The 26,411-nt window shown below is 41.1% G+C and overlaps 2 protein-coding genes across 8 annotated transcripts; one reads left to right on the top strand and one right to left on the bottom strand.

The window, feature by feature from the left end:
- The first annotated feature begins 45 nt into the window (after positions 1 to 45).
- wizb (WIZ zinc finger b) lies at positions 46 to 18,787 on the top strand. 5 transcript variants are annotated; one of them, XM_077733935.1, is made up of 18 exons: positions 46 to 313; positions 823 to 993; positions 1,690 to 1,891; positions 2,492 to 2,567; positions 3,392 to 3,540; positions 3,605 to 5,008; positions 5,090 to 5,524; positions 5,674 to 6,069; positions 9,065 to 9,199; positions 9,761 to 10,072; positions 10,175 to 10,288; positions 10,367 to 10,792; positions 10,879 to 11,373; positions 11,639 to 12,187; positions 12,274 to 12,485; positions 13,892 to 14,204; positions 14,572 to 14,737; positions 14,860 to 18,787. In XM_077733935.1, the coding sequence occupies exons 2-18, from the start codon at positions 895 to 897 to the stop codon at positions 15,197 to 15,199; spliced, it is 5,823 nt and encodes a 1,940-aa protein (XP_077590061.1). In that variant the 5' UTR covers positions 46 to 313; positions 823 to 894; the 3' UTR covers positions 15,200 to 18,787. The 5 variants fall into 5 exon arrangements, with proteins under 5 accessions (XP_077590061.1, XP_077590057.1, XP_077590060.1 ...); XM_077733931.1 differs by having other exon boundaries at positions 9,761 to 10,288; XM_077733934.1 differs by having other exon boundaries at positions 9,761 to 10,288; positions 13,895 to 14,204.
- On the bottom strand, positions 1,968 to 26,198 carry LOC144208211 (structural maintenance of chromosomes protein 6). Of its 3 annotated transcripts, XR_013328846.1 has the most exons (30): positions 25,594 to 26,198; positions 24,886 to 25,021; positions 24,666 to 24,771; positions 24,127 to 24,263; positions 23,906 to 23,967; positions 23,740 to 23,820; positions 23,566 to 23,667; positions 23,242 to 23,361; positions 23,068 to 23,166; positions 22,858 to 23,004; positions 22,700 to 22,788; positions 22,476 to 22,640; positions 22,221 to 22,399; positions 21,945 to 22,146; positions 21,756 to 21,870; positions 21,463 to 21,623; positions 21,255 to 21,390; positions 21,090 to 21,170; positions 20,845 to 21,015; positions 20,632 to 20,769; positions 20,415 to 20,560; positions 20,200 to 20,325; positions 20,021 to 20,126; positions 19,810 to 19,962; positions 19,652 to 19,746; positions 19,437 to 19,528; positions 15,736 to 15,812; positions 13,908 to 15,430; positions 4,684 to 4,935; positions 1,968 to 2,316 (listed from the first exon to the last, which is right to left on the bottom strand). XR_013328846.1 is itself a non-coding variant. In XM_077733937.1 (26 exons), the coding sequence occupies exons 1-26, from the start codon at positions 25,702 to 25,704 to the stop codon at positions 19,441 to 19,443; spliced, it is 3,252 nt and encodes a 1,083-aa protein (XP_077590063.1). In that variant the 5' UTR covers positions 25,705 to 26,197; the 3' UTR covers positions 19,124 to 19,440. The 3 variants fall into 3 exon arrangements, 1 of the variants encoding a protein (XP_077590063.1); XR_013328847.1 differs by lacking the exon at positions 15,736 to 15,812 and having other exon boundaries at positions 1,969 to 2,316; XM_077733937.1 differs by lacking the exons at positions 1,968 to 2,316; positions 4,684 to 4,935; positions 13,908 to 15,430; positions 15,736 to 15,812 and having other exon boundaries at positions 19,124 to 19,528; positions 25,594 to 26,197.
- Positions 26,199 to 26,411: the final 213 nt, after the last annotated feature.

The raw sequence follows: 26,411 nt of genomic DNA on the forward strand, positions 1-26,411 counted from the left end.
TGCCGTTAGAAGGCGACTCCAACTTCTGGTTACCTCCCAGTTGACGCGTTACGTCCTCCACCGCTGCCGTGGCTTGCCTGCAAATCTATTAACATGGAGTCCTGCGCCTGTCGCTTGCAAGGCTTCCATGCAAAACATCTCTCAAACAGCTTTGAGCTATTCTAAAATAACAGATCGGTGCAAGAAAGCAACCGGGGGCTTGTAGCGAGCATCGTCTCCGGGGCGTCAAGCTTTCTTGCTCGGTCTCCAACTATGCCGAGCACCGCTTAGGCTGCGACTTCTTGCCCTGGATCCGCAAACCAGGCCGATATCAGTGAGTATTTCTGCTGATGTGTGTGTGTTCATGCTTGTTAAAAAGGCATATTGCATCGTGGTTGTTAGACTTGACATGATCGGGCGATCAACAACACTGGCCACGTACTTGCTAACAAGCCAAGCCGCTGCACCTTTTCGCGTCTCGTGCTATTTTCTTCCTGTCTACAAGAGGGACAAAAAGGACGTGGGCCTGGAACTAAACGGCACATCTTTATGTAACCATTTGGGATCACTGTCTCGTTTAAAAGAGCAGACGTATTGTGAAAAAATGGGTCAGACAGGCCTGCAGCTGGCGATAGGGATATGACGAGGACAGCTAAAACATGAACATTCTGCAACTCTGCAATCTTTGGCATTGTCAGACATACCTGCTTTTTTTTACCACACCAACTGCAGTTTTGTCATGCAATTGAATGCAATCGGGATGCTTAAGAAATGGTTGAAAGCTGCAGGAACAACACCAAAAAAAAAAAGACTTACCAACCTTTTTTCCTTCCTTGTGTGCAGAAGACGAGGAGTGCACAAAATGTAGGCAGGCTGATCACCTGTGGGAGTCCATACTGCTTTCTGGGGGATAAAATGGAGCCAGAAGGGCGACCCTTGACCCCAGGGATCAGCTATGCTTCCCCCTCTTTGAACTCTGCACAAAACCATGTCCTTAACTGCACTGTTCAGCAGGTATAAGCATGTCAGATCTATTTTATTCCACTATTCCACTCATTGACTGCCATTGGCACTAATACTATTGATACAAAAGCCACATGGACAAATATTCACACCTCATACAACATGACCAACATGTTTGAATTGTTTTTCCTCATAATTAGTAAGCATTATTTACAGTTGTTATCACCATAACCAGTATTTCCGAAAGACATAGTGCATATGCATTGATTTTTGCAATACTGTGACCAGCAAGTTATGTATTTCTAAGTCATACATTCTCAATGACAGATGAGTAAAACAACAAAGGTTAGGCTTTGTTAAGACCTTTGCATAGTACAGTAGATCAACACAGTTATGGGAGCTATTTTTCCTTTATTCTCTTTCTTGTTCAGCATGTTTGCTGGTTGCTAGGTAGAACGTATGAAGCAACATCTTTTGTGTCTCCATAGCAACCACTAAATGACACATGTCCGTCACACCCACTAGGCACTTTGTTAAGAATACACATGGCTGGTGGCTTTTTTTTGCCCCTCCCAAGTCATTGGCAGCCCATGAGTTTAAATGAGTGCTCTGTACATGGGTTAAAATTTCTGCATTTTCAAAATATATATTTTTTAAGATATAAAACGGAAGAAAAACTATCAAATTCTCAGCTTGTAATACAGTAACCATAATCTACATGTTGCATGTATTGTCATTCTTGTCTAGTCCTCGTGTTCTTCCGATTTGAGCGATGTCCTGACGTCTGCTAAAGACTCGCAAGGTCCCGATTACCATGAGGGTCCAAATCAGACCGAGGTTTGTGAGCAAAGTGCGGACCCAGCGAGGAGTGCACAGAGGAGATTTAGGTCCTCAGCCTTTCCTTCCTCCCTAAACTGGGACTCTGACTCAGAGAAAGAAACACTAGATGGTAACTCATGACTTCAAATATCATATTAACCTTTTACAACTATGAAAGTAAAGTAGTCAAGCTGAGTATATAGTCATTTTCATTGTTTTTTTATCATTTTAAATGTTATTCAGTGTGTGTAGTCTTAGTTCCCTCTCCGTGTTAGCTGCACAAAAGCAGGAGTGGAAAAGTACAAAAAAATGTAATCAAGTAAAGTTCAATTGTTGACATTTTAACCAAGTCAATGTAAAATTACTGGTATAAAAATATATTCCATAAAGTAATATTAGCTCTTTACAAGTATACTCATAATAAAAGTTACCCTTATATTTTGAGGGTGTACCACCTCTAAAATACTGGCAATTCGCAGTATTTATATTTTACATAGTTGGTTTGATGCGCCGTATTGGCACAAATAAGCAAAACGATTTTGGTTTTCCTCTTCCCTGTAAAAAAAAAACAACAACAACAATAAATAAACTCCAATAAAATATTCGCAAGTAAATGAGATTCCATGTTACTTTTCACCCCTGCATTTGGGACAATGTAGTTTGATTGTGGATTTTAACATTTTGGCTATGAAGTGATTGTTTCTGTGGTTTGTGTGCACTGTCATGTCAGAAGAGGAGCTGCAGCATTTTTCTAACCCTCATGGTCTGGCTGCTCACAGCCCAGGATCTCCTTCCTCTGAAATCAGGTGAGGAAGGTGGTACTGTGGTGCACTGAAACCTTATGTTTTCCCCCCACAAAGGTACTAAAGAATGGTCCTGTTAGAGCCATAACTAAAACGTTTTGTTTTTCACCCAGAGAGAGAGTTGAATAGGCTGATTGTTAATGTGACTACTCAGTAACTCGGCATTGAGAAATTGTTCAGATGTGTAAATATCTCAGCACTAGTGTTTGACATGGCACACTGGTAACATAAGCAAAGAAAGTGAATGGATTGAATCTAGTACTTCTTGGAATTTTGCTCAGGCGCAGAGTTAACAACTGGTTTCTCTGTGGAATTTATCCCTATGCTTGTGTGTCCTTACTCTGATTGATTTTTTCTCCCAAAACCTGAAATTTCAGTGAAAATGTTTACTTGCATTTGCATTATTTGATGGAAAACTTGCAGATAGTCCTCTGAATAAGAATGCAATGCATAGTTAAGTGAGCTATACAGTCTGGCTAATGAATTTAATGCATGTGCTCTCTGGAAAGTGCTCTCAGTAAAGCATGTAAGCACAACGCAATATATGTCAAGTGGGTGTAATTTATCATTTTAAGTTCTGCTTAATTTAAAGAATACATTTCCCCCACCACCTGATAATTAGGTTATCACAAAATAATAACATATTACTGACGAAAAGGTGATATTTTGAGTTGTACTTAAAGTCTAAAATTAGCACATCCTTTTTATTTATATATAATGAGACATTAGAACCCTATACAGTGTTAAATAAATGGGTATAGGTATGTACACGATATATTTACAATATTTGTTGTCGTTTTACTCCTTTTCTATATGTTGCTGTCTAGAGTGGACTGTGAGGATGACAAAAAAACTGAATTAAAGCCAGATTTGGAGCATGAAGGTGATCAGTCTTTTTCTGGGGAGATGTGCAATAAGAATAAAGACAGCACAAAAAGTGAAGAACCAAATACATCACACTTTGACTCCATAGAATGTAAGAACCTCTGCTTTTCCCCATTTTTTACCAATGCCTATTTTTAATCATGTTTTCTTTGCAGTAGGAACAAATCTTGACTTCAAGTTGAAACCAAAAGATGCCTGCCAGATGGAAGAAGACACAGCCAAAAGAGAGGGAGAGAAAAGCCTAGAGGGAAATGACAGGAATGATGATAATGACAAGGAGCGTGATGTGTACGCCTTCCCAGGAGACTCTGAGCCCGAGACTCCTCTTCTTGTCCCGCGGACTAACTGTGCCCTCTTCCAACGATGCAGGACAAAGAAAGTCCTACTTGGGCCTTTTTCTGGAGCCTTAATACACACATCTCCTGAGGCCAGTACACAAGATAATAGTAGTGGTCCTCAAAGATCAATATCTGCTGAATTGTCATCTCCAAGTCAAAATAGAGGAACATACCATTACGATGACTTTGGGAAGGAATTAACAGATGTCCCAAACATAATCAGAGATGGAGAAGAAACAGTACATGAGTACGAAGACGACAGTTTGGAGCATGACATAGATATTTTCACCTGTGTGGAATGTAGCATATACTTTAAAAAACAGGTCCACTTAAAGGAGCACATGATTGAGCACTGTCAAACAGGTGAAAAAGGTTCCGAATATTTTCAGTGCAATGAATGCGGGTGGGACTTGCTTGATTCCGTTGCACTAGCCAACCATCAAAAAAAGCACCAGGAATCTCGTATTAAGATCTTGGCGGAAATTGAGAAGCTGAATGAAAACGAGAGGGCAAAAGATAAACCAGACACTAAAGCAGCAAAGCAGGATAGCCTGCTAAACTTGTCAGACACTTTTCCACCATCATACCAGGCTCCAATGACAGTCTCAGATGGAGAATTGGTTTCTGTTCAATCAAACACATCTCAAAGTACTCCCAGATCTTTTGGAACCAAATTCCAGCCCCGAGCTGTTTTGTACCGCCGCCGTTTTATCTGCACTCAATGCAACTTCAGCACAAAAACCTCCCAGGCTCTTGCCAATCACACCAAGACTCACATGAGAAAAAAAGAAACTTCAGCCTTTAAATCCAGCTCCTCCTTTCCTGATCCCACAAAATGTTCGTCTCCTCTTAGCTCATGTCAAATTATAAAAACAAAACAGAGGAAACATACTCACCCTGCACTGGACTCCATCTGCAGGGTACAGGTTAATTCTGAGAGCAGCCTTTCATCTTCTGATCCTGCTTCAAAGTCCATCATGGATGCCGACTGTTTATCGCAGTCCAACTCTTTTCAAGTAATTGATACCTTTGAGAACGATCTGGCAACCCAGGTAATATTTGGGTGTGATAAGAACAGGAGATTCAGCAGAAGACTGAAGATTGGGTCCAGATCGAATGAAGAGGAGTTTCCAGAGAGGCAAGAGAATCTGAAAGAAAGCACAAAGATTGACCCTGAAAATAATGCTGTTGAAGGGTGCCCCAGACCTGGATCTGATCCGGGTGAGACAAAAAAATCCACTGTAGACACTACAATGGAATATTTAAAATCTAATATGGTTGTTTTTTTCTTCTTTTACACAGCTGAGCATTCAGAGCAGCCAACAAATACATCTCTGCAGATAAGGAACAATGTAAAGGATGAAGATGAGAAGGAAGAAAACATGATTAAAAAAGACATTATTTTAAGAAGCAACTATATTACTGCAAGCCTTTCAGAAATTGGCAGTGATGATGATGATGAGGATGATGTTGATGAGCACGTACAACATTTTCTGTCCGAGGACATTTTGGATGGAGTCGAAGACGAGTTTGAGGAGGGGTCAGATGGTCTAAAGAACGTGGAAAGGAAATGTCCCTACTGCCCTGATCGATTCCATAACGGAATTGGTCTCGCCAATCATGTGAGGGGTCACCTGAACCGAGTGGGCGTCAGCTACAATGTGCGTCATTTCATATCTCCAGAGGAGGTTAACGCCATTGAAAAACGTTTTTCATATCAGAAGAAGAAGAAAAAAGGTCAGCGTCCTTTTTTTAACTGCATAAGTAAATATCAGCCTAAAAATAAAATCTTTTTTTTTCACCAAAGATTGAATTTACATTTTTTTTTCTGCTCTATGCGCACGTTTGCATCTTCAATCTATAACATTTTTTTTGTCTCTTCACAGTTGCAAACTTTGATCCATCCACATTTAGTGTGATGCACTGCGAGTTTTGTAGCGCTGGCTTTGACACACGTGCCGGCCTCTCGAGCCACGCCCGAGCGCACCTCCGTGACTTCGGGATTACAAACTGGGATGTTACCATCTCGCCAATCCACATCTTGAGAAAATTGTTCTCGAGTAGACCAGACCTTGTAATTCCCACAGCTCCCCCACGGAGCCCTTACTCTGGTCAGGATGATGAGGATGATGATGAAGAAGAAGAAGAAGCAGATGAGGATGAAATCATTGAAATCAAACTGGAGAGAGAGACAAGTGAGAAGAGGATAGATGACATATCTACTGTATCTCTAAATTCAGCTTCTTCTGGACTTCCGTATGAGAAGCCTGATGGAAGAGAAGGTAAATTTTATGGTTTAAATTATTTATGTGTCAAAGTATAGAAGTAACCTCACTGAGAAAGCATGTTCTAACATTGCAGAAAACAACTTTTGGAAGTTTTTGGCATATTTGCTAATTGGCATCTTGGCTTTTAGTCTTTTCATCAATTTTAGAGAGTTCAGTTTTATTGGTTATGATGCTGATGCTGTTGTGCTATATCTTTTCACATGCTTATAACAACTGCTCTTACAGTGATTTGCTGTATATTCTTATACGCTTTGCATTCTTCTCATGAGTGACATTAAACAACGAGGTCCTAAAGTGAAGATATCCGAAAACAAGGTGAAAGTCACGATTTGCGTCATGTTGGCCACTTGTCAAGCAAATTCTATGTTTTGATCACACTTTTAAACCAAATTGTATATCGTGACCACACTTTGAAATGCGACCTACATGAGCCAAAATCTGCTTTCCGCCAGGTTTCAACGATAACGTAATAAAATATAAATTATGGATGAAAATAATTATCTTCTATCTTCGAACCCTGCGTAGGAGTGGTTAGCGCTTCTGGTTGAAAGATCCTGGGTTCAAATCCAGGTCGGTCCACCTGTATGGGGTTTGCATGTTCTCCCTTGGCCTGTGTGGGTTTTCTATGGGTACTTTGCTTTGCTCCCACATTCCAGACATCCATGATAGGCTTAAGTTGGCCCTAGATATGAGTGAGTGCGAGCGTTGTTTGTCTCCTCGTGCCCTGCGATTGGCTTGCCACCAATTCAGGGGGTCCCCCGCCACGTGCCCAAGTCATCTGGGATAGGCTCCAGCACCCCCTGTGACCTTAGTGAGGATAAAGTAGTTCAGAAAATGAATGAATGAAGGAATGGAAATGAATAGTTTCATCTGGCACTTAGAATCCGGGAATTGAACAGGGTTGTCTGACTTGGCAGTCAAAGAAAGAAAGGGGGACAGTGTGGTAAGGGGGGCGGTGTGGGGGGAGTCTACCGATGCCCGTGGATGTGGTACTCAACTCGGCAAGTTCATCCCAACCTCCGCCTCCCTTCGATTGGTCACGCCTTAGCTCAGCGGTGCATATGGGGGCAAAATGGCTGCTTCCACCTCCCCGCAGACCCAAACAATAGCAGAAAAACGCTCAAGCTCTGTCGCCCCGGAGTCGGATGCGCCGCAGTCGCCGAGCGGTGAGTAGCGGTTGGCCGGTGTCTAGTGCGCGTGCCCTCGCTTCCCACATCGGTGATGCGCCGCATCTTCCAGTCCCATTGTGGGCAGACAAGAGACATTAAAAGTGCGTCTCCTTCGCAGGTAACGCGCACGTGAAAGCGCGTTAAAGCAGGTTATTAATAATTTTAGATCGTGGTGTTATCGCGATTATATGGAACGTTGTTTATTTACAGTTGGACTGTAAAGTATTTTTCGCTCATCCCTAAAATTGCCTCCGGTTGCCTAATCTTCGCCATTTTTCCTCGCTTCTTTATTTGATTTTTGAGGATGTAGCGTGATTGAATTGCGTGGAAATATCTGCGTGGTAGTGGTTGGGATGCGAGACGTGATGACAAATAGGTACGCGGTTCATTCATTTTGGATCTAACTCGGATCACCAGCCCGATGGAAGTTTGGCTTTAGTTGGATGCATATTAGAGTGATGGAAGAGATTTAGTGAATGGTAGGCAGTTCTTTTGGCGTGGTTTGTCTGCACCCTGAGGTGTCAAATCGACGCTCCATTACAGTCAATAGATGAGGGGCCCGCCCACCAGACAAAAAGCTTTGTCTCTTTTGATTCATCCATTTGTCGCAGAAAATGGCACGTTTGCCCTAGTAATGAATGCGTGACTGCAGCAGACTGCTTTTAATTGGTGTGAATTATAAACTAAACATTTTTGAAGATCTATACTATACTGTCTTTTTATGTATTGGGAAATGCACATTCATATTAATCTGCTGTCAAGGTTGTGCTTTGTTTTTTTTCCCCTTTTACTGTGGTTTTCATTTAGTGAACTTTGCTTGCAGTCAATGAGAGCTTCAATTAATATGTTGTCTTTGCCTTTAAACTCTGACATTTTGTCTACAGTTGCATGACACATTTGGTCCTACTTGGGTCTTGACATTAAAGCTTAATTAGAATGACACATCACACCCTCTGTGACATTATTTATTCAACAACAATATCAACACGCAGTGGGAATCTGTTGTTGGGCGGGTGTGGAAAACTAAGGGGGGCAGACAGGGTCGATTTGTTAGGAATATTTTTCAGAGCAAATCATAGATCAGTATTAACTGCATTATTAACGGCTCCAGTAGTGTTTTTGTCAATGACAGCACTAGATGTATAACCCCTTTCAATATACACATGAAATTAAATTAAATGAATAGGGCATCTGGCGCAGTCAATGCCAGCCAATGAGTTAATATCGGTAATTATCGTATATGTATTTTTTTGCCTGCTCTAAGTCACCTCTCTCTCATCACTCATTATCTGAACTGCTTTATTCTCATTAGGGTGGCGGGGGGTGCTGGAGCCTATCCCAGCTGACTCCGGGGCAGAGGCAGGTGGCCAGCCGATCGCAGGGCGCGAAAAGACAGACAACTATGCACACACATTTATACGTAGAGGCAATCTAGAGTGCCAAGGAAGAACATGCAAACTCTACATAGGTGGACGTGACCTGTATATGAACCCAGGACCCCAGAGCTGTGAAGTTGACGCGCTAACTACTCGCAGCACCGGACTGCTGCTCTAAATCAAACCACTTGAAAAACATGTGCACTGAGAGGGCCTACATTTCTTAAAAAAACCAATGACATCATCATAGATGATCATAAACTAAAGCATTTCTTAACTTCAATACAATGTGATTTATTATTTTCTAGATGCATTGTATTTTGCATTATTTTTGGCGTTCTAAAAATATAAGCACTGGTTTGGCATCAGATCGGCAAAATAATCCTTGTTTATTTTGTTGCACAACATTGTATTTCATTAGTACAACAGTGTGCTGTATTGTAGGTGATCGAGATGATGAAGAAGAAGTTGAGCCAGTGCACCTGGATGCTGTTGGCCTTAGCTCAAGTCCAAAAAAATCACTGCTGCAGAGTGTAGACCATCATTGCCTTTCTCCAAAAGAAGATGAAGACACCAAAGGTGATAGTTTTTCTTCTTTTTTGAAAAAAAATGTTGCACTTGCTAGTGGCAGGCTTTATGACAATTTGGCAGGCAGCCTGGCCTGTCTGTGGAATGTGACGTTATAACTGTCTAGGTCAGGCTGTGTCTGGAAGGGCGTTTAATTCTTCAAAATGACAAGAAAGAAACATTGTCCATTGAATGCTATTCATTTCATCATATTCTACCATTTTCCACACGGTAGTCAGTTGCTCTCCTTATGGAACAATCTGTACTAAATTGTCACGTCTCAGTATGTCTCCAGATTCCGTTTGTTCTTTCTTCGGGTTCAAACCGGGACTGTTTTTTTTCCCGAGCATGAAACGTGAAGTGTCACAAATACAAAGGAGAAGTTTTTAACTCTCTCAGTGTCATTTGTGCTCAAAGACCTCCAAACGTGGCTCTTTTCATGCTTTTGCTGTGAATTTAAATGAGTTTGTCAGTAGTAGACATCCAATCCATTTGAATTGGGTGGTCTTGGTTTTTGCAAAGCACCATGAATGGAATTTAGAATTCAATGGGAATTCCTTGATTCTTTTACAGGGGCAGGGATGTCTCGCCACGCCCGCTCTAACTTGGGCCAAGGAGAATTCAACATTTTTGACAGAGGCGAACCGTCCAGCGACCTACTCGGCAGTACTTCCGAGGAACAGAACCTAGACAGCCAAATAAACTCCCCTCACCTGGAGCCCCATTCCGTTAAGGGCTCCTCTCTGTTTGACTCTGAGAACCATAAAGATAAAGGATATGAAGAAGGAGGAGACATGAAGGAGAAAGCGATCCCACTGTCCGTTTTGACCAAAGTAGTTAGAGCAATGCCATCTCCTTCCTGTTCTACACCGACTCCTTCTCCGGGTGATTCTCCGATTCTGGCTCATGCCAGCTCTCCATCTTCAGTAGTAAGGAAAGCCCCTATTTCCTCTTTACTGCCGGTGTCTTCCCCTTTACGCTTCACAGAGCACAAGTCCGGGGTGGTCAAAAGCTTGACATCTAACCTCTTAAACTCGGCCAACATCTCACCATCGAAACCAATCTGGGCCCCACAGGAAAATGATGCTCCTCTCAACCTGAGTAAGTATCTGATTGTTTTCTGTTGTCTGATCCTTTTTAAATGGACTGAAATTTTGAAATGTCTTTTTAAATATGCAGCCCTTGAAGTAGAGCCCAACAAGGACATAGTTTGTCAACTATGTGGTGCCTGGTTTGAGACTCGCAAAGGCTTATCCAGCCATGCACGGGCTCACCTGCGGCACTTTGGGGTGGAGTATTCTGAATCGAAAGGTTCTCCCATCACCCTCCTGAATCAGCTTATGGACTCAGACGACTTTAAGCGCAAAGCCAATGAAATCCAGCATGACACTGAATCCCGTATTCCTACCGTGCTGTCCTCTCCAAAGAAGGCAATTCTCCCTTCCTCCTCTCCATCCCTATTGTATAAGGTGACGGCAATGGGAGGCGGGTCCACCTCCAAAACTACCTCTCCCTCATCCTATGGCCCGCCTGCCAAGCGTCTCAAATCATCTTCCATGCAGGTCTTCCGCCTCAACAGTGGTGAGCTCATGGCCCTCCCACACAGTGAGTATTGCCCAAAAGATCCATGGAACATATGCCTCAAAAAGCCCAAATAATTCAATATTCTGTTCACATTTCTAATTGCTCAGGTGAACCCACAAAGGAAATAGGCTGTGAATTTTGTGGGGAATATTTCGAGAACCGCAAGGGATTGTCCAGCCATGCTCGCTCCCACCTGCGTCAACTGGGTATTACCGAGTGGTCAGTTAACGGATCCCCAATCGACACCTTAAGAGAAATCATCTCAAGACGGGGCTTGCCTTGCGCCCGTCCACTAAAACCTCACAAAACTCCTCCATCCTCTCCTGGGCCCCCTCGTTCCCCTCTTTCCTCCTGCTCCTCCCCATCAACTCTGGTAAGCCGCATACCATTCTCCTGCTCCTCCAGTCCCCCTCAAGCCCCAGGAACTAAGTCAAATTCAACTCCACCGATGTCCTCTGGTGGCCTGATTGTTAAACTGAAGCCTGAGCCAGTGCAGCTGGAGGTCACGACCCCTGAAGCGGTGGGCAGCTCTCGCGGTTTTACGACTGATCCTATCAGCTCCAGCTGGCGAGTTTCTGACAACGCTTTTCCTCTCAACTTGGGTAAGCTTCTAATAATGCTTCATGATAGGGATAAATCGATTTGTTGACTTGATTTGAGACGTGGGAGTTTTTATATTGCAGATTATTACAGAAATAAATCATTAATCTGGTGAAATATAAGAATTTAACTTAATATAGACAGAATCATCACATTTTGGGCAGAAAAAATCTAAGGTTATTTTTAGGCCATGTCACCCAGCCCTCTTGCAATTGTTCCAAATATAACAATACATTTTTTAACTATCTCTTTCTGCTATTACCACAGCCATGTCTCGAGAGGTAGAGCCTACAAGAGATATTCGCTGTGAATTCTGTGGGGAGTATTTTGAGAACCGCAAAGGCCTCTCCAGCCACGCGCGTTCACACCTGCGACAAATGGGCATCACAGAGTGGAGTGTCAATGGGTCACCTATTGATACCTTAAGGGTGATTATCCACAAGAAAGGCTTAAGTGTATCTTCTAAGGATGGAGAGGTTAAGAAGGAGGCTGCCAAAAGTCGCTCATGGGCGAATGCAACCAAAAGTTCAGGGGGCTCGTGTACTTTGGGCTACCCATCATCCAAGCTCTATAAAAGCCCTCTTACACTGTCATCAGAGTCCAAACACTCTAAGCAAGGCTTAAACACCATAGGCCCTTTAAGTAGTCCAACCTCGCCGAAGATTGTGAGGATTTCCCCACTAGGAAAACACCCAGAAGGAGCCGAATCAATGGATACTTCCAACACAGTATTGCATCAACGCAAGACTTTTGCACCACTGCCAAATGACTTCCCTTTGAGAAAAAAACCCTCCCCTGTTAAGCACTTCCGTAAGGGTAAGTGATCCAATTTTTCCTATTTTTTCAAATCGCCATGATCCTTTTTTAAAAAGAACTTTCTGTCCCCGGTCTTGTATTTTCAGATCCAAGTTGTGAGCTGTGTGGTTTCTGCTTTGAGAACCGCAAAGCTCTGGCAAGCCACGCACGGGCACACCTCAGGCAGTTTGGGGTGACGGAGTGGTGTGTAAATGGGTCCCCTATCGAGACCTTAAGTGCATGGATTCACAGCAGACCACAGAAGGTTTTAGAAATGCACCGTAGCTACATGCAGAGTAACCGCCCCACCTCCAAAAGAGTAAGTCGAAGCAACCTGTTCCATTTTTGTTTGCCAAGTAATCAGCTATTTGACTAAATCCATCCACATATGTTAAGTAAACACAATCCAACAGTTTAAGTAAGGAGAACTTATGGTAAGTATTCAAAACTTAACATTTTATGTGAATGAATTTTATCAAGTACCATATTTTTCCAACTATAAGTTGCACCTGAGTATTAATCGCACCAGAAAAAGAATACACAATAAAAATGGAGGAAAAAAAAAAATAAAATATGTCGGACTGTAGTATCAGTCACATTTTTGGGAGGCTTAGTCACACTTAAGTATTAGTCACAGGCTCAGCCAAACTGAAAAAAGTGTGACTTCCAGTCTAGAATATTTGATCCAAACAGTATATACAAAGGAACCCCAAAGGGGGCTTCAAACCACAGTTCCTGGATTGAAACCAGAAAACAAGATTGCTCCACACTATGACAGTGCACATATTCAAACTAACTTCACATTTCATGTCTATTCACAACTTAAAATTTCAACTAATCACAACCTCTTGGAAGTTTTCTTTTACAATGTAGGCTAGATTGAATTTATCTTTTCCCTTTGACATCGGATTCAATTTCAGGCTCTGAGAGATCAAGAAATAAATGAAGAAAATAGACAAACCACAAAAAACGAGCTATTAATAACCCACTGTGTTAATCTGACGGTTCTCTCTATCTGTAAATGAGTGTCGCATTCTTGAAAATCTAGCATGCCTTAGCTGGTGTTTTTTTAAAGGAATTGTATGTGTCTAACATCTTGGTGTGTTTATTTGATTTCTTTGTCTTTATATCCTGAAAACATCAATGTGGAGACAAAGCCAGCTCGATTGAGCTATTGAATAGATAGTTACTATGGTAACGAAGGTGCATTGGAGCTGATGTTTCATCTTCACATAAATTACTGTGGGCTGCTGATTGGAGAAATATATTTCTTCCCTCCTGAATTAGTTTCTGGTGCATTTGCGTCATTGTCACACCTTTTTAACCAGAGCTGCGATGTGACACACATACAGAATAGATTGCTGTAGAGATGTCACTGTATTTCAAATAGAACAAGCCATAATCTCACACTGCTTTGATATGTACGTGTATGTAACCAATCAGAATGGAAATTCCTGTATACAGTATACATTTTTAACCCAAATCTGATTTACAACTAACACACACAATTCCTCTGGAGATAATAAGACAAAAAACTAACTCTTGGGCTACCATTGACAGCATCAAGGTATGCCATCAGTGGCACAGAAACAATGGTTCATTCGCTGCCAATCCTCCTATTTCCAATGGATTGGATCTCTATTGCTGTCAATAACAGCCAATGACTTAATATACAGTATATTGTTCATAAACAGCTGATTATGTGACTTTTTCCCTCTTATGTAGCAGAAAAGCAACTCACCTCTTCCTGCATCGATGGACTCAAATCACCGCTTCCCATTCTCACAGAAAGCCTCCTCTTCATCTTCTTCGTCCTCCTCCCAATGGTCTTCTCCATTGGTGGTCAACCTGGTGCGCCCACTGAGCCGTGACACAAATCAGGGCTCCTTCAAGACCGTAGAGGGTGAAGCAGGTTCCAACAACCGGGCCTCTCACATTAGGCCCGCCAGCACTAGTACGAGCCCCACTGGGCTTGTCAGTAGCCTCCCACTTCAAGCACAAGTGGCTCGCAGTGAACTCAATGTTCGTTTGCCTAGAGGTACAGTAAGTTTAATTACATTTTTGATTACAGATCACACAAAATAGTCACCTTTTATTTTCCGTAAAAACCCTCGAAGGTGGTGGTATATTGCTGCATTCCTGCAGCAGCATTCTGCACTCATGAAGTGATTAGATGTGTATTTGCTAGTGGATAAAATACTTGTCAAAAAGCAGCATTTCTTAAAGACAAAACAGTTTATCTACAGACCTTTTAGAAATAAAGTGTAATTTAATAATAATGTTACTCACTCAACCAAGTCATGTTCATCTTACTCCATCTTGAGCCTATTGTCCTCTGTTGTTTTGTTTCCTGTAGAAGAAAAACTAAATAGATATTACTAATGAGCTCCCCCTTCCTTTTAAAGGTTTTGAGCGTCGGCCACTGAAGCACCCATCTAGCGTCGAGGGAAATGAGAGGGACAGCGGCTCCCCAAAGCCTCCACGTACAAGCACAGTTCCCGCTTTAGTGCCAAAGCCCCCTGCCTACCCCTTGGTCAAGTTGGTGGGCAAGTTCTACACACTCAAGTGCCGGTGAGTGACGTGTTGAAGTTGGAACATTTTATCAAAGTGAAAAGCATGCAACTGTTTCAATTATTGTTAACAATGCACTTTGATATTTATGGAAGAAAGCTAATTGTCCTGTGCTCTGTCAGATTCTGCGAGGTGGAATTCCACGGTCCGCTCTCGGTGCAAGAGGACTGGATCAGGCACCTCCAGCAACACATCCTCAAAATGAACTACAACAAGCCTGTTGAATCCAAAGCAGATGGTGCTGAAGTCGTGCCCGACAAGCAAGCCCCTGTTGGGCTGGCATCTATGGGCAACAGCTCCTCAATGTCCTCCCTCACCCCTGCTATGACCTCTTCCATCGCTGCCAATGGCCACTCGCCTAACCCTGCAGCAGATCTTACTCCAAATGTCGCAGAGATAGTCAAGATTTCAGAGGAATTGACCACTGCAGCTCCCATTGCCCCCCCTCCCCAGGTGGTGTAAGATCACTTCTCTCTACCTTACCATCGTCACCCTATTTTTTTCTCTTTCCTTCAGTGCTTTTGTCTGTTTCCTACCGGAGGGGGAACACTCCCCATAGGCCTAGGTGATAAATTGAGTTTATGAAATAGGTTTTTTACTTACTGCGGATTTTACTTTCATGTTGCTTTGCTGCCAAAAGGATACTATCTAGCAAATACTCAGAAGAGTTTGTTTCAATGTGAAGTTATATTCCTTTGAAACAATAAGAAGAGACAAAAAGATATTTAAGACAGAGGTTTTGCACTTTGTTTTTTGTTACACGTTAAACATTTTTTCATTATTTGCAAGGATAGTAACTTTTTTTTCTTGCTAAAATTATATGCTTAAATGACTGGGTAATATACAGATTTGTGGGCATCACATTTTGGGTCATATAGGCCATAATATTAACATTTGGTGTTTGGCTCACGTGAACCAAAATCTGGACACAGGATTTCAAATATGATTCAATAATTTTTTTGTCAGGATCATTATTTTTAATATATTTCATAGCCTACCCAATAACACTATAAAGTTGAGTTCCTATTATTGTACTTTAAGTCCAATCCATTTCTGTCTTCTGATCTTATTGTCTCTAAAAAAAAAAAAAAACATACGGAGATGGAACTGTAAATGAAATTCTTGGTAGAAAAAAATCTGAGCTTTTCTATTTAGGCCTTATTGCCCAGCCCTACTTCCCGTCAACATTGATTTGGTGAAGGCCAAAGAGCCCTCTGAGGCCCAAGCACCTTTTTGAAGCAGCTTTTTCGACTGTTACAGTCTTGTCACCATGGGAACGAAACTCTCCAGGCTTAAGGGTGATTCCATCCAAGGTTAGACGGAGAGATGAACTATTGTTATGCCTTGTTTTTATTGAATGTCCAGGTGTTGACGTGGACCATTGCTGTATAGCCCAGCACCCATTTATCAGATGGTGTAAGGGTTTAATGCCCCTCTTATATCATAAACTTTGTGCCACCTGGGTGGTCTTAACCAATTCTACCAGCACTCTCTCTGTGTAATAGCGTGCTGGTAGCACTGGTTTCTCCCCCAAAACCCCCAGCCACCCCCCAAAGTTCCTGACTGAAACTAAAAGATTTTTTTTAATCCAGCCAGTCTTACGGCGGAGACTTTAAACCCACCTTAACACGCACTTTTGACATTGACACTGAGCACTTGTGAAAAGAATTTGATCAGAAGAATTTGTGACTTAAAATACCCTTGTTTAAAGGAGCAAGAAGTGAAAGCACATCCAAAAAGGGAAAATAACTTAATACTGATCCCCCAAAATAAGTTTTGCTTGAATGTAGCATTAAGCACTTGTTCATACTTGTTTTATATGCACACATTTATTGATCAAAATAATGCCCCATGTGATACCACTGATATTCCCGCTGCTGCTGTGCAGATTTTTTTTTTACTATCCCTTAAGATTTGAGGGTCTTAAAAGGACATTCATGGTTATACATTTTAAAAGTTAACCCTCGGTTCACAGTGTTACCTTTTTCCTGCCTTTTTTTAAAATATAATCCAAATGATTATTTATTTATTTTGCGCCTGAATGTTGTAAGCTCTCTTATTATAAAAGCTACAGTAGAATTTTAGATTGTTTGGTAAAATGTGCACTTTTACACTAGTCCGTTGTGTGTGTGTGTATGTGTGTACATACACTGACCAGCCACAACATTAGGTATAGTACACTTGCATAATCTACTGAGATCCAAGACAAAGCTTCTGGCTTGCAATTATAACAATAAAAATACTCATTTTTGTAGTATCGTGCTCTTAGTTTGAAGCATTGTAACACTTTATTGGTTTAGTATTTTTGTGGTTAAACCAGGTAACGCAATTATTAGGAACAGCTCTCACTACAATGCAGTATTTAAAAAAATACAAACTACAACTGCAATAGTATAATTGTTGGTCACTAATTTTGTTTTCAATTAAAATTGATGTTTTTTTCCATCTTTATATTAATCTCTCTCTCTCCAACTGTGTTTAAAGTTAACACAAAACACACTACTACGATACAGTGCTGTGGTATTGCGTTTTTTTCCATTTTATTCATAATTTGATCAGATTAAGATCTGTAAAAACATCAATTGTAGTTGTTAAGATTAAAGTTTGTAAATCCTTATTTGATCTAATTCTGAGTGAGCTATATATAATTCACTACAACAATGGGGCTTTGATCACAACTGTCGTCACATCAAAAATCTGAAAAATCATAAAAATGACTTTGTAAATTTGAATCTAATCCAATTACGCCAGACTTTTAGTATCAGCAAATATACATAGATTGTAAATGTGTATATGACACACACCTCACACTCTGAATAAGCTCTTGAATTGGCTCTCTGTAGATCACGCCGGTTATAATGCTGTGGCCAGTTGATGTACGTTGGGCAATATGCTGTTGTTTTTACATTGAAAAGAAAAACTACTCCATTGGACATCTATCTTTGTGATTTAAACATTGGTAAAGTAGACTGACCTTCTTAAAATTTGTTCCCATGTTGCCCATGTTAAACATGACTGTTTGCTTCAAAGGATCCCATTTTCCTGTGTATGGATTATAGATACACACTATATAAAGTAAATCTATGTACTGGAGATGCTGTTAACACTATTTGAGCTGTTATGGCAGTTCTACACTGAACAAAATATAAATGCAATACGTTGGTTTTTGCTTCCATTTTCATTAGCTGAACTCAAAAGAAAGATTAGTTCAGTACACAGAATGCATAATTTGTCAAATATTCCAGTATTGTTCTTAACTCTGTCTAAATATTTGTTAATGACCACTTACTTCCCTGCAGAGATAATTATCCACCTCAGATGTGTGCCATATCATTATAGTGCATTCATTGGCTGCCATTAATGGAAATAGACATTAAATGCACCATAAATATCTAATCAATATTTTTGTATGACACATCTATGAGATGGATTAATTATCTATGCAAATAAAGTGCTGGCAAGTAAAATTTTGACATGGTTCCGAGCGATGTTTGAAAGACTTTTGTGTACATTGAACAAGTTTTGGATTTTTGAGTTATGCTAATGAATGAAAAAATAAAGCGTTGTTTTCAATTTTTATTCTACAGTATATTAGCCAAGTAGTTAAAACAAAATAAGTGATCTAAATTCATTTTTGTGATCTAATTTCAACCTCTGCTACTATATGTACAGCATTTTGTTTCTTTGTGCATTTTCTGTACTTGCAGTCCTGCAAATGGATCTAATTTTTTTTTTATCTGTTAGGACACGGAAACTTAAGGTGCTGGTCAGAATGTTGCATTGTTGCGTCGTGTTTAAAAGGGGAGCGAAATACTTCATTTTATCCATGGATCATAGCAGCCACAGAGGCTTTTAAATGGGACTACTTTGCACTCTTGCCTCACTGTATGAGCCTTAGTGTTCCCCTTTAAAATAATGACGTGTGTGCGAGCTGATGCAAGCGTGGACAGAGTAAAACGAACGAAAAAAATGTTTCAGAGAGAAAAAAACTGAAATGTACAGTTTTAAGTGAAATGAAAACCAGAACAAAATAAATGTGATTTCTGCTTCAGATAATGATTTTTTTCACCTTGATAACACTCCATTCTACTTTAGTCTAACACTGAATTCTGTTGGACACTACGGTGAGGCACAATATTGTCTTAAATTAAGAAAATTAAAGTGTTAAATCCCTTGATACCTGAATTTACATAGAACAAATATTCACGTAATATTGTAGAAATACAGGAGTTATTAAAATTATATTAATAATATATTAATAAAATAAAAATATGCAATATAGGAACATTTACATTGAACATACAGCTAAAAAGGGAACATTCCTAAAATTCAAACAATACAACTAGATAAGGCCAATTTTTAAAAGAAAATTCTATAATTTCTTAGTTTGAAATTAGTATTTTTATTTTTTTAGCAAATTTATATTTTCAAGCAAACAATCAGTACATATAAAAAATGTACATAACATGGATAGGGACAGTTGAGTCCTATGTACTCTTTTTACAACACAAGTAGACAAAGCTACTGCTAGAAAATATATATACCACAAATTTTTCCTAGTAGCAGGTGAAGTGGAAAGATTTTTTTTTAATTAGACCCATTTGAATTAGGAATGGATAGGACAGTTTCACATAAATTGCAGCAAACAGATTGGACGTCTATCACCGTCAAAGACAGGCAATGATTTACAACTACCTACCACATTAGGATTCATCTTCATCGTCTTTTTTTTCACCTCTTTGTGGATCCTTAAGACGAAGGATTCTGATAAGATCTGTGACTGGAAAAGAACTATGCCAGGAAAAAAAAAGTTTGGGAGATATTTTTAGAAATTCACAGGGAAAAGTCAGAATATATAATATTGTGATACAAGTTAATCATACAAAAATTCAACTAAAAGCAACCATGGATTACCTGGAGAGCGGCGTAAGTAAGATAAACTGCATATGGCGCTGGGCCTCAGCCGCTTTTAGCATCATTTCCATGGAGACCTTCCTGTTCACCATGTCCTGAAAGAACATAGTTTACATCAGAAAACGATGCACTAGGCAACAAAAGGTAATTCCGCTCACCATATAGACGTCAAACTCATCTAAGCAGCAGAAGGGCACGTCGGTGATGGCCCAGAGTGACAGAATGAAGCAGACAGTGGAAAAGGACCGTTCGCCGCCTGATAGCGAGCGCATGTTGACGCTGTTGCCTTCGGTCGCTCCTCCCGTTTGCACCTGGCCAAACCAAACGTAAGGCCTACGCACCAAAAATGCATTTTGGTGGTGTTCTCACCGAGATGGTGAGGGTCTCTTTCTCATGGTTAAAGACGAGGCTGCCCGTGAAGCCTCTTTCCAACAGCAAGTTGTTGAAGAAATACTTACAACGTGCTGAAAGCAAACTGGGGAGCGAGAAGCATTCAAATTAGGCAGGGTTCGAAATGACATTCAAACGGAACAATTAATCAGGCTTACCCGCGAAGTTTGGTGTAAACTTCGAGTCGTCGTTTAATGGCCATGTCCAGCTTTTTAATGAAAAGGATGAAGCTTCTAATCTGCTGCTCCGTCTCCTTATACTTGGCCATGCCGTCTCGGTACTCCCTGCGAAAAGGGTCGGAAGTTGTGAAGTCAGAAGCAGTTGAATTGTGAGTTAAATCCATTGTGCGCCTGCGTCATTCATTTTAAAGCACCTGAGTATCTGCTCCGGGTCACCTTCTATCTGCTTCTTCGTGGCGATTTTCACCTTGACAGAGTTTATCTCGCCATCCAGGCTCCGGGCCGGCCGCGCCACCCGCAGGCGGTCAGGACAAATCTCTTTGGCTTTGGAGATGTTCACCTGCCCATAAACAGAATGATGTGAAAGTTGAATGTACAACGACAGTTCATCAGGGTAACAGCCGACCAGACCTGAACTTCTTGCTCCTTTTTCTGCAGGGTTTCTTCCTGCTCGCAGATATTTTGGAGGTGGCCGCTGCGCTTGTCGTCATAGTGCTTCTTGTGATGCGTGCACTTGTTCATCTCCCGTTCCACCTTAAGCATTTCTTCCTACGCCACCACATAGGGTCATAAGCAAGAGACATGTAGACATTTATCGTCAATTATGTCGCGACTCGCACTTACCTTGATGCCTTCCGCCTCCTCACTGATGCTGTCGATGTGCAGCTTGTGCTGCTTGTACTCCTGCTCGGCCTTCTCGTAGTTCTCCTTTAGCGCTGACATGCTGGCTCGCGCTTCTTCACACGTGCCGATTTTGTTTGAAATCTTTTCGGTCATCTCCTGAAGCTCATCCTCCTGCCAAGTTCACAATCCAAGTTGAAAAAAGAAGGCAAGGCTTCCAAGAGGGAAGAGTATTCTTTGAAACCAACCAGTTGCTTAAGGTCCTCCAGCTGAGGCTCCTCCACATTCTGGAGGTCGGACAGCTCTAATTGATACCTTTTGACTTTTTCCTGTAGTAAATGTAAACATTTAGGGCATTTCTAACGTGATATACCTGAAAGAAGATTTGCGAGTATAATATGGATAAAAAATACATTGGCATTCTTCATCTCAGCGTGGGTGCTCTTCTCCAGCTTCTCATTTTGGTTGATGTCCGCCTCCATTTTCTTCATTTGTTGTTTCAAGTCTGACACCATAGCTCTTTGGTTCTCTATCTCCCTTTGAATATGTCTGGAAAACAGGATGACCATGCAATAAAGTCAGTAGCTTCGCAATAATTGCGCCAGTTGCATGGAGTCTCACGTTATCTCGTTCTCCACATCCGACGTGAGGAACCTGGGTCGTGTCTGGTCAGAGGAGTAGGAGCGGTTGGTGAAGATCATGTCGCCTTCGATAGAGAAGGCCAGGTTGCATCTTGGGGGCGGGCGTCCAGACATCAGCAAGCGACAAGCCTCGGCCCGATTCTACACAGGAACAGATAAGAAGAACTTTTACCACGGGGATAAGTTTATATTTCTTACAAAACATGTCTTGTCAGTTATGTGCATCCACAAGAACGCAATAAAACTGTGTTCCACACTAAAAACAAAAATTACCTTGATGAGCAAAATGTTCTCAATATTTCTTTGATCGATCAGGCAATTGGCCACAATTGGGTCCTCAATTTCTAGACTTTGGAAAATTGTTGGATAACTGGGGTGATTCACCGCCCTGGAAGTGACAAAACCAAATCAAGCTCAACCCTTGATTTGAAGGAGATTACTTCTGGCTGGTCACAACCCCACCTGCTTCTAATGTCATGGAGTTTTGGGAGGAACTTGCAGGTAATAATGGGTGGCCTGCGTCCGGACTGGATGACTCTTTCCATGATCCCTTTCAGTACTTTTTCATCGTCGTAGTTGTCGCACGTGAAGGTCTGCAGCAGACTTTTGAAACACACCTCAATGGCGAGAGCTTGCTCTGGGTCTTTCAGCTTGATCAGGTAACCTACAGCAAAAAAAAAAAGTTTTTACTAATTGCTTAAGTCAAGGTTTATAAGATTGATTGTGTCCCGATCTTACCCAGGGGTCCTCGTGGCTTTTGTTTGAACTGACCACGTTTGTGGGCCTCCTGTATGGCTTTGAGCAGCCCCGGCATGTACTCCCCAAAGCGTTGCAGACGATTAGATCGACTGGCTTCAGTCATCCGTAAATTTTTTTCGCTGGTATCCAGTGATCTCTGTTGTATAGCATGCTCTTGCCTGCAGGCAGGTCAACAACAGTCTCAGAAAAAGTTATTTTTTTTCCAAAGACCTCACATTAAAACTAACTTCATACCGTATCTTGCCATGCTCCTCCTTGATGTGCCTACAGGCGTTCTGATACTGGCCGATTTGTTGAGTCAAAGTGGATATGTGATGGTTAAGATCTTGCAGTTGGAGCTCAATACGTTCAATGCTCTCGATCCTGGCCTGCCTCGCTGACCCATCCGCATTGTTGATACTGTAAAGTTGGTGATGTGAGGGACGCGGTGAAAAACGGGCCTTGTCTTACCTCCTTACCTCAACTTGAGATCATTTATCCTGGAAGACAACTGCGCCTTGTCTTTTTCTAAACCCTGCAAACTAACTCGGCATCGATGGACCGCGATCTACAACAAATGGATCATGACATAAGCAAAAGGACAATTGCCTCGATGCCAATGAGGATGACGGCGAACCTCGCTAGACTTGTAGAGAGCGTTGTGTTTTTGCATCTCAGCCTTGAGCTTGCCAGAACTGGGCAGCAGTTCCTGGATCTGCTGTGTGAGACGATCCTGTTCTTCCTGGAGCTGCTTGTACTTCTTCTCAGCCTCTTTTACTTTGTCCTGAAAAGGAAAACATTCTATTCATGTGGACCTAACCATAAAGGCGTTAAGTAGCTTCATTACCTGCCATTCGTTCACTTTTTCGTCATATTTGTTAGTGGTTTCTTTGTCTGTTTGCAGCTTCTCTTTCATCGGCTCCAGCTCTTTCTCCATCTCATCAATCTGAGGAAAAGTCAGAATCATTGTCCAAAATTGAGTGTCTTTACTCACTTGTAGAAGAGTCAAAAATGAACTGACCAAAGCCCAGGCCATCTGCTTCTGTAACTCCTCCAGCTTTGTTTGCAGTTCGTCAATAGATGACAGATTCTTGTAGCGGACTTCTTTTTCCTGGTAATTACGCTTTAGATCTTTCAGGTACTGTGGTGCACATTAGGAAAAAAAAAGGAAAATCAATCAAAATCAATTTGAGGTGCCTGGCAGTTATAACCATGTTTCAATGTTTCAGTAACACTGATGACGATATAGAAGGTGCTATACATTCAATCTATTTGAAGTAGGAGGGCTGCCACAGCAAGCCACAGCAATACAATAGTATCATTCACAGCTATAGAGTACAATTACTTCATGGTGTTGCGCCAGTTTCTCTTCACTGTTATGTCTAACGGCTTTGATGTTGATAAAGTCATCTTTTAACTGGTCCAGTTGTGTGGCCTTCATGAAAAACTGAGCAAAAAGAGACAGGCATGACAAAAATCCCCATTTTAAGCACAAAACGCAAGCTGTCGGCAAACAAACCTTGTATTTTTCCACCTCTCCTTTGGAGTGCAGGAAGTTTTTGCTCATTTCTTGGTTTAGAACTGACACAGGGTTGTTGACCTTAGAAAGAAAAATAAGAAGCATTCTGATAAGTAGAAAGAAAAAATTGAAATTTTGAAATAATATATTTTTGTAGATCTCTGACCTGGATATTAAAACAGTTGAGAATATTATCCAGCTCCTCTTTTTTCGTTGAGATTATTTGGCCTATATAGGAGAAACGAAATATATCAGCGCTATTGACTATGAATAATGATTAGTGATTCCTAGTAGTTCCTTCCCAGTACAAATGGAGTGGATGTCTATCGCCATCAATGGTAATTTAGGAATGAAGTGAATTTGGTGTTGTATGACAATGAAGTTTACCTCCTTCGCTCTTCAGCTTGTAAGTTCTCACGCCTTCGTGGGAGAGCCTCATGTCTATGGTGATGACGGAACCGTATAGCTCAGGCTTGTAGGAGTCTATCCCCTTGTTGTGAAGGGTGATGGAGACATCGGCTGAGCTACAACAGCAATGATAAGAATGTTGCTTGTTTATTAGGTCCAATATTCACTAAATACTTTTTTAAGTAGGAAGTTTGATCCTTTTTTAATAAAAGTGAACAAAATAAGCAAAACCACTCTTACTCTTTCTTTCTATTATATGTGAATGAAATAAATATGAAATGTTAGGAAATGAAAATATATAAAATGTGAACTATTGTTTTATAAAATATATTTTAAAAAAGAAAAAAACATTTTAGTCTAAGAATATGTTGTAGTGTATTTATTCTTTTTTTAAATGAGGCAGTTTTTCTTTGGCCAACATCTCAAAAAGGACTATCAAAATGAATAATTAACATCGATAAGTCGATGAGTAACGGCTGCTATATTTTGTAGATTTTTCAGCTCAGTTCAATCTTTACCTTTCCCCTCTCTTGACAAAGCTCTTCAGGGATGTGCCTCTGCTTGTAACTTGTGCATTGCCACCTAATGAGACGATGAGCGCTGTCAAGATGGCGCTCTTTCCACCTGTGAAAGAAAAAAAACAACAACTCTTTATTGGCAATGAATTAAATGTTGAAAAAAACATTTGACAAATCAACAACTGATGTACGGTTTTACCGTCCTGTAGGCGACACTCACTTCCATTGCGGCCAATGACAATGTTGACATTGGTTCCAAAGTGGATGGGCCCGAGGAAGGAGTGGAACATGAAGTTCTTCAGCGTAATGCTCTCCACGATGCCAGTATTGCTCGGTACCTCATCCGCTCTTGGCAACTGAACAAATTTGACAAACTTTCAATGGGATTTGTTTCATCACCCTCCAAAAAAATGAACACATTGGACGATAATAGACATCGATAATGTTCTCCCCGGGCCTGCGTGGGTTTTCTCCGGGTAGTCCAGTTTCCTCCCACATTCCGAAAAATTTAACACTCTAATTGACCCTAGGTATGAGTGTAAATGGTTGTCTCCATCTCCGATCTGCGATTGGCTGGCCACCAATTCTGGGGTTTCCCTTGCCTGGGATAGGCTCCAGCACCCCCCTTGGCCCTTGTGAGGATAAGCGGTTCAAAAAATGAATGAATCCTATGCTATTTTATTCTTAACCATGTGCTCGAGATGGCCCAGTTCAGGTCTGTGCATCTAACATCTCAAACCTATATGACTTATTATGATGTTCTGGGGGGGGGGGGGGGGGGGGGGTACTAGAGTCACATTGTGTTTGCATCCACAGACAATCTAATCAAAGCTGCAATTACTTTTTAAACCCAAGTTAAAAATGCATATACTTTAAGGGCTACTAAAAAATGGATTGTACATTACAGATCTTTTTTGTGTTACTTTACCTGCACAAGAAGTTCCGTTCCTCCCTCATCATCATCTTCACTGTCGCTGTGTTGATCAAGTGCTCGTTTTTTGGAAACAGAACTCACGGGACTACTTTTCCTTTTGGACATTGTCAAATTGTTCACGATAAAAATGTGAGATTAAAGAAAAGGCGCCCAATTTCTGTTCAAAACATTCAACGCATGGGTGACATCATCTGCAGAATGTATAGCATTAACTTGGGTATCAAAGCGCCGATTGCTGCAAAAAAAGGGCAATAAAACGCAAGCAAATGTTTTGATCCGCGCATTAGTCATTCACAAATGGCAAAGTTTTAGCTAAGTTTGTTTAATTACTTGATTGTAGTATGTCTCGTTGTGGCTTGTCACATAAATATCACATATATAGATAACTAGATATGTAATGTGCCTTGTCAGCCAACAAGGACGCCTGTTAACACTAGCTGGCCATTTTGTGTCAGTGCCCTTTGATAAGTTTCATTACACTAAATGGAGCGTGTACTTGGAAATAGCCATAAAATGTTTGATTTTCAAACTACTTGGTTTTTCCAGATACTCAACATTCAGTCTGAATGATGGCCACATGAACATGATTTTCTGCAAAGGCTCCCCAGAGAAATCCATTGTTTTATGACTAAATCATAAAAGAGTGGATGGTCGTGTCAGGATGTCGTGAGAATGATGATAATCTATAATTCCTTTGATCCTTTTAAGACAAAAATAACCTTCACTTTTTTGTAGATTCAGTCATTCGTTTTGTTTACCTCATTCAGTGTTTGAATTTTGAGGGGGACCACAGGGTTGGTTGTCACCCTACA

The sequence above is a fragment of the Stigmatopora nigra genome, chromosome 15 (assembly GCF_051989575.1).
Source record: "Stigmatopora nigra isolate UIUO_SnigA chromosome 15, RoL_Snig_1.1, whole genome shotgun sequence".
NCBI classification, from domain to species: Eukaryota; Metazoa; Chordata; class Actinopteri; order Syngnathiformes; family Syngnathidae; genus Stigmatopora; species Stigmatopora nigra.

What these genes read in the sequence shown, in the direction of transcription:
- wizb (XM_077733931.1), top strand. Translation starts at nt 895, where the DNA reads ATGGAGCCAGAAGGGCGACCCTTGACCCCAGGGATCAGCTATGCTTCC. An exon ending in GAAGCCTGATGGAAGAGAAG is followed by an intron (nt 6,070 to 9,064) that starts GTAAATTTTATG and finishes GCTGTATTGTAG; the next exon opens with GTGATCGAGATGATGAAGAA. An exon ending in GCTCATGGCCCTCCCACACA is followed by an intron (nt 10,793 to 10,878) that starts GTGAGTATTGCC and finishes CTAATTGCTCAG; the next exon opens with GTGAACCCACAAAGGAAATA.
- LOC144208211 (XM_077733937.1), bottom strand. Translation starts at nt 25,704, where the DNA reads ATGTCCAAAAGGAAAAGTAGTCCCGTGAGTTCTGTTTCCAAAAAACGA. An exon ending in ATAAATGATCTCAAGTTGAG is followed by an intron (nt 22,641 to 22,699) that starts GTAAGGAGGTAA and finishes CCAACTTTACAG; the next exon opens with TATCAACAATGCGGATGGGT. An exon ending in AAAGCCACGAGGACCCCTGG is followed by an intron (nt 22,147 to 22,220) that starts GTAAGATCGGGA and finishes TTTTTGCTGTAG; the next exon opens with GTTACCTGATCAAGCTGAAA.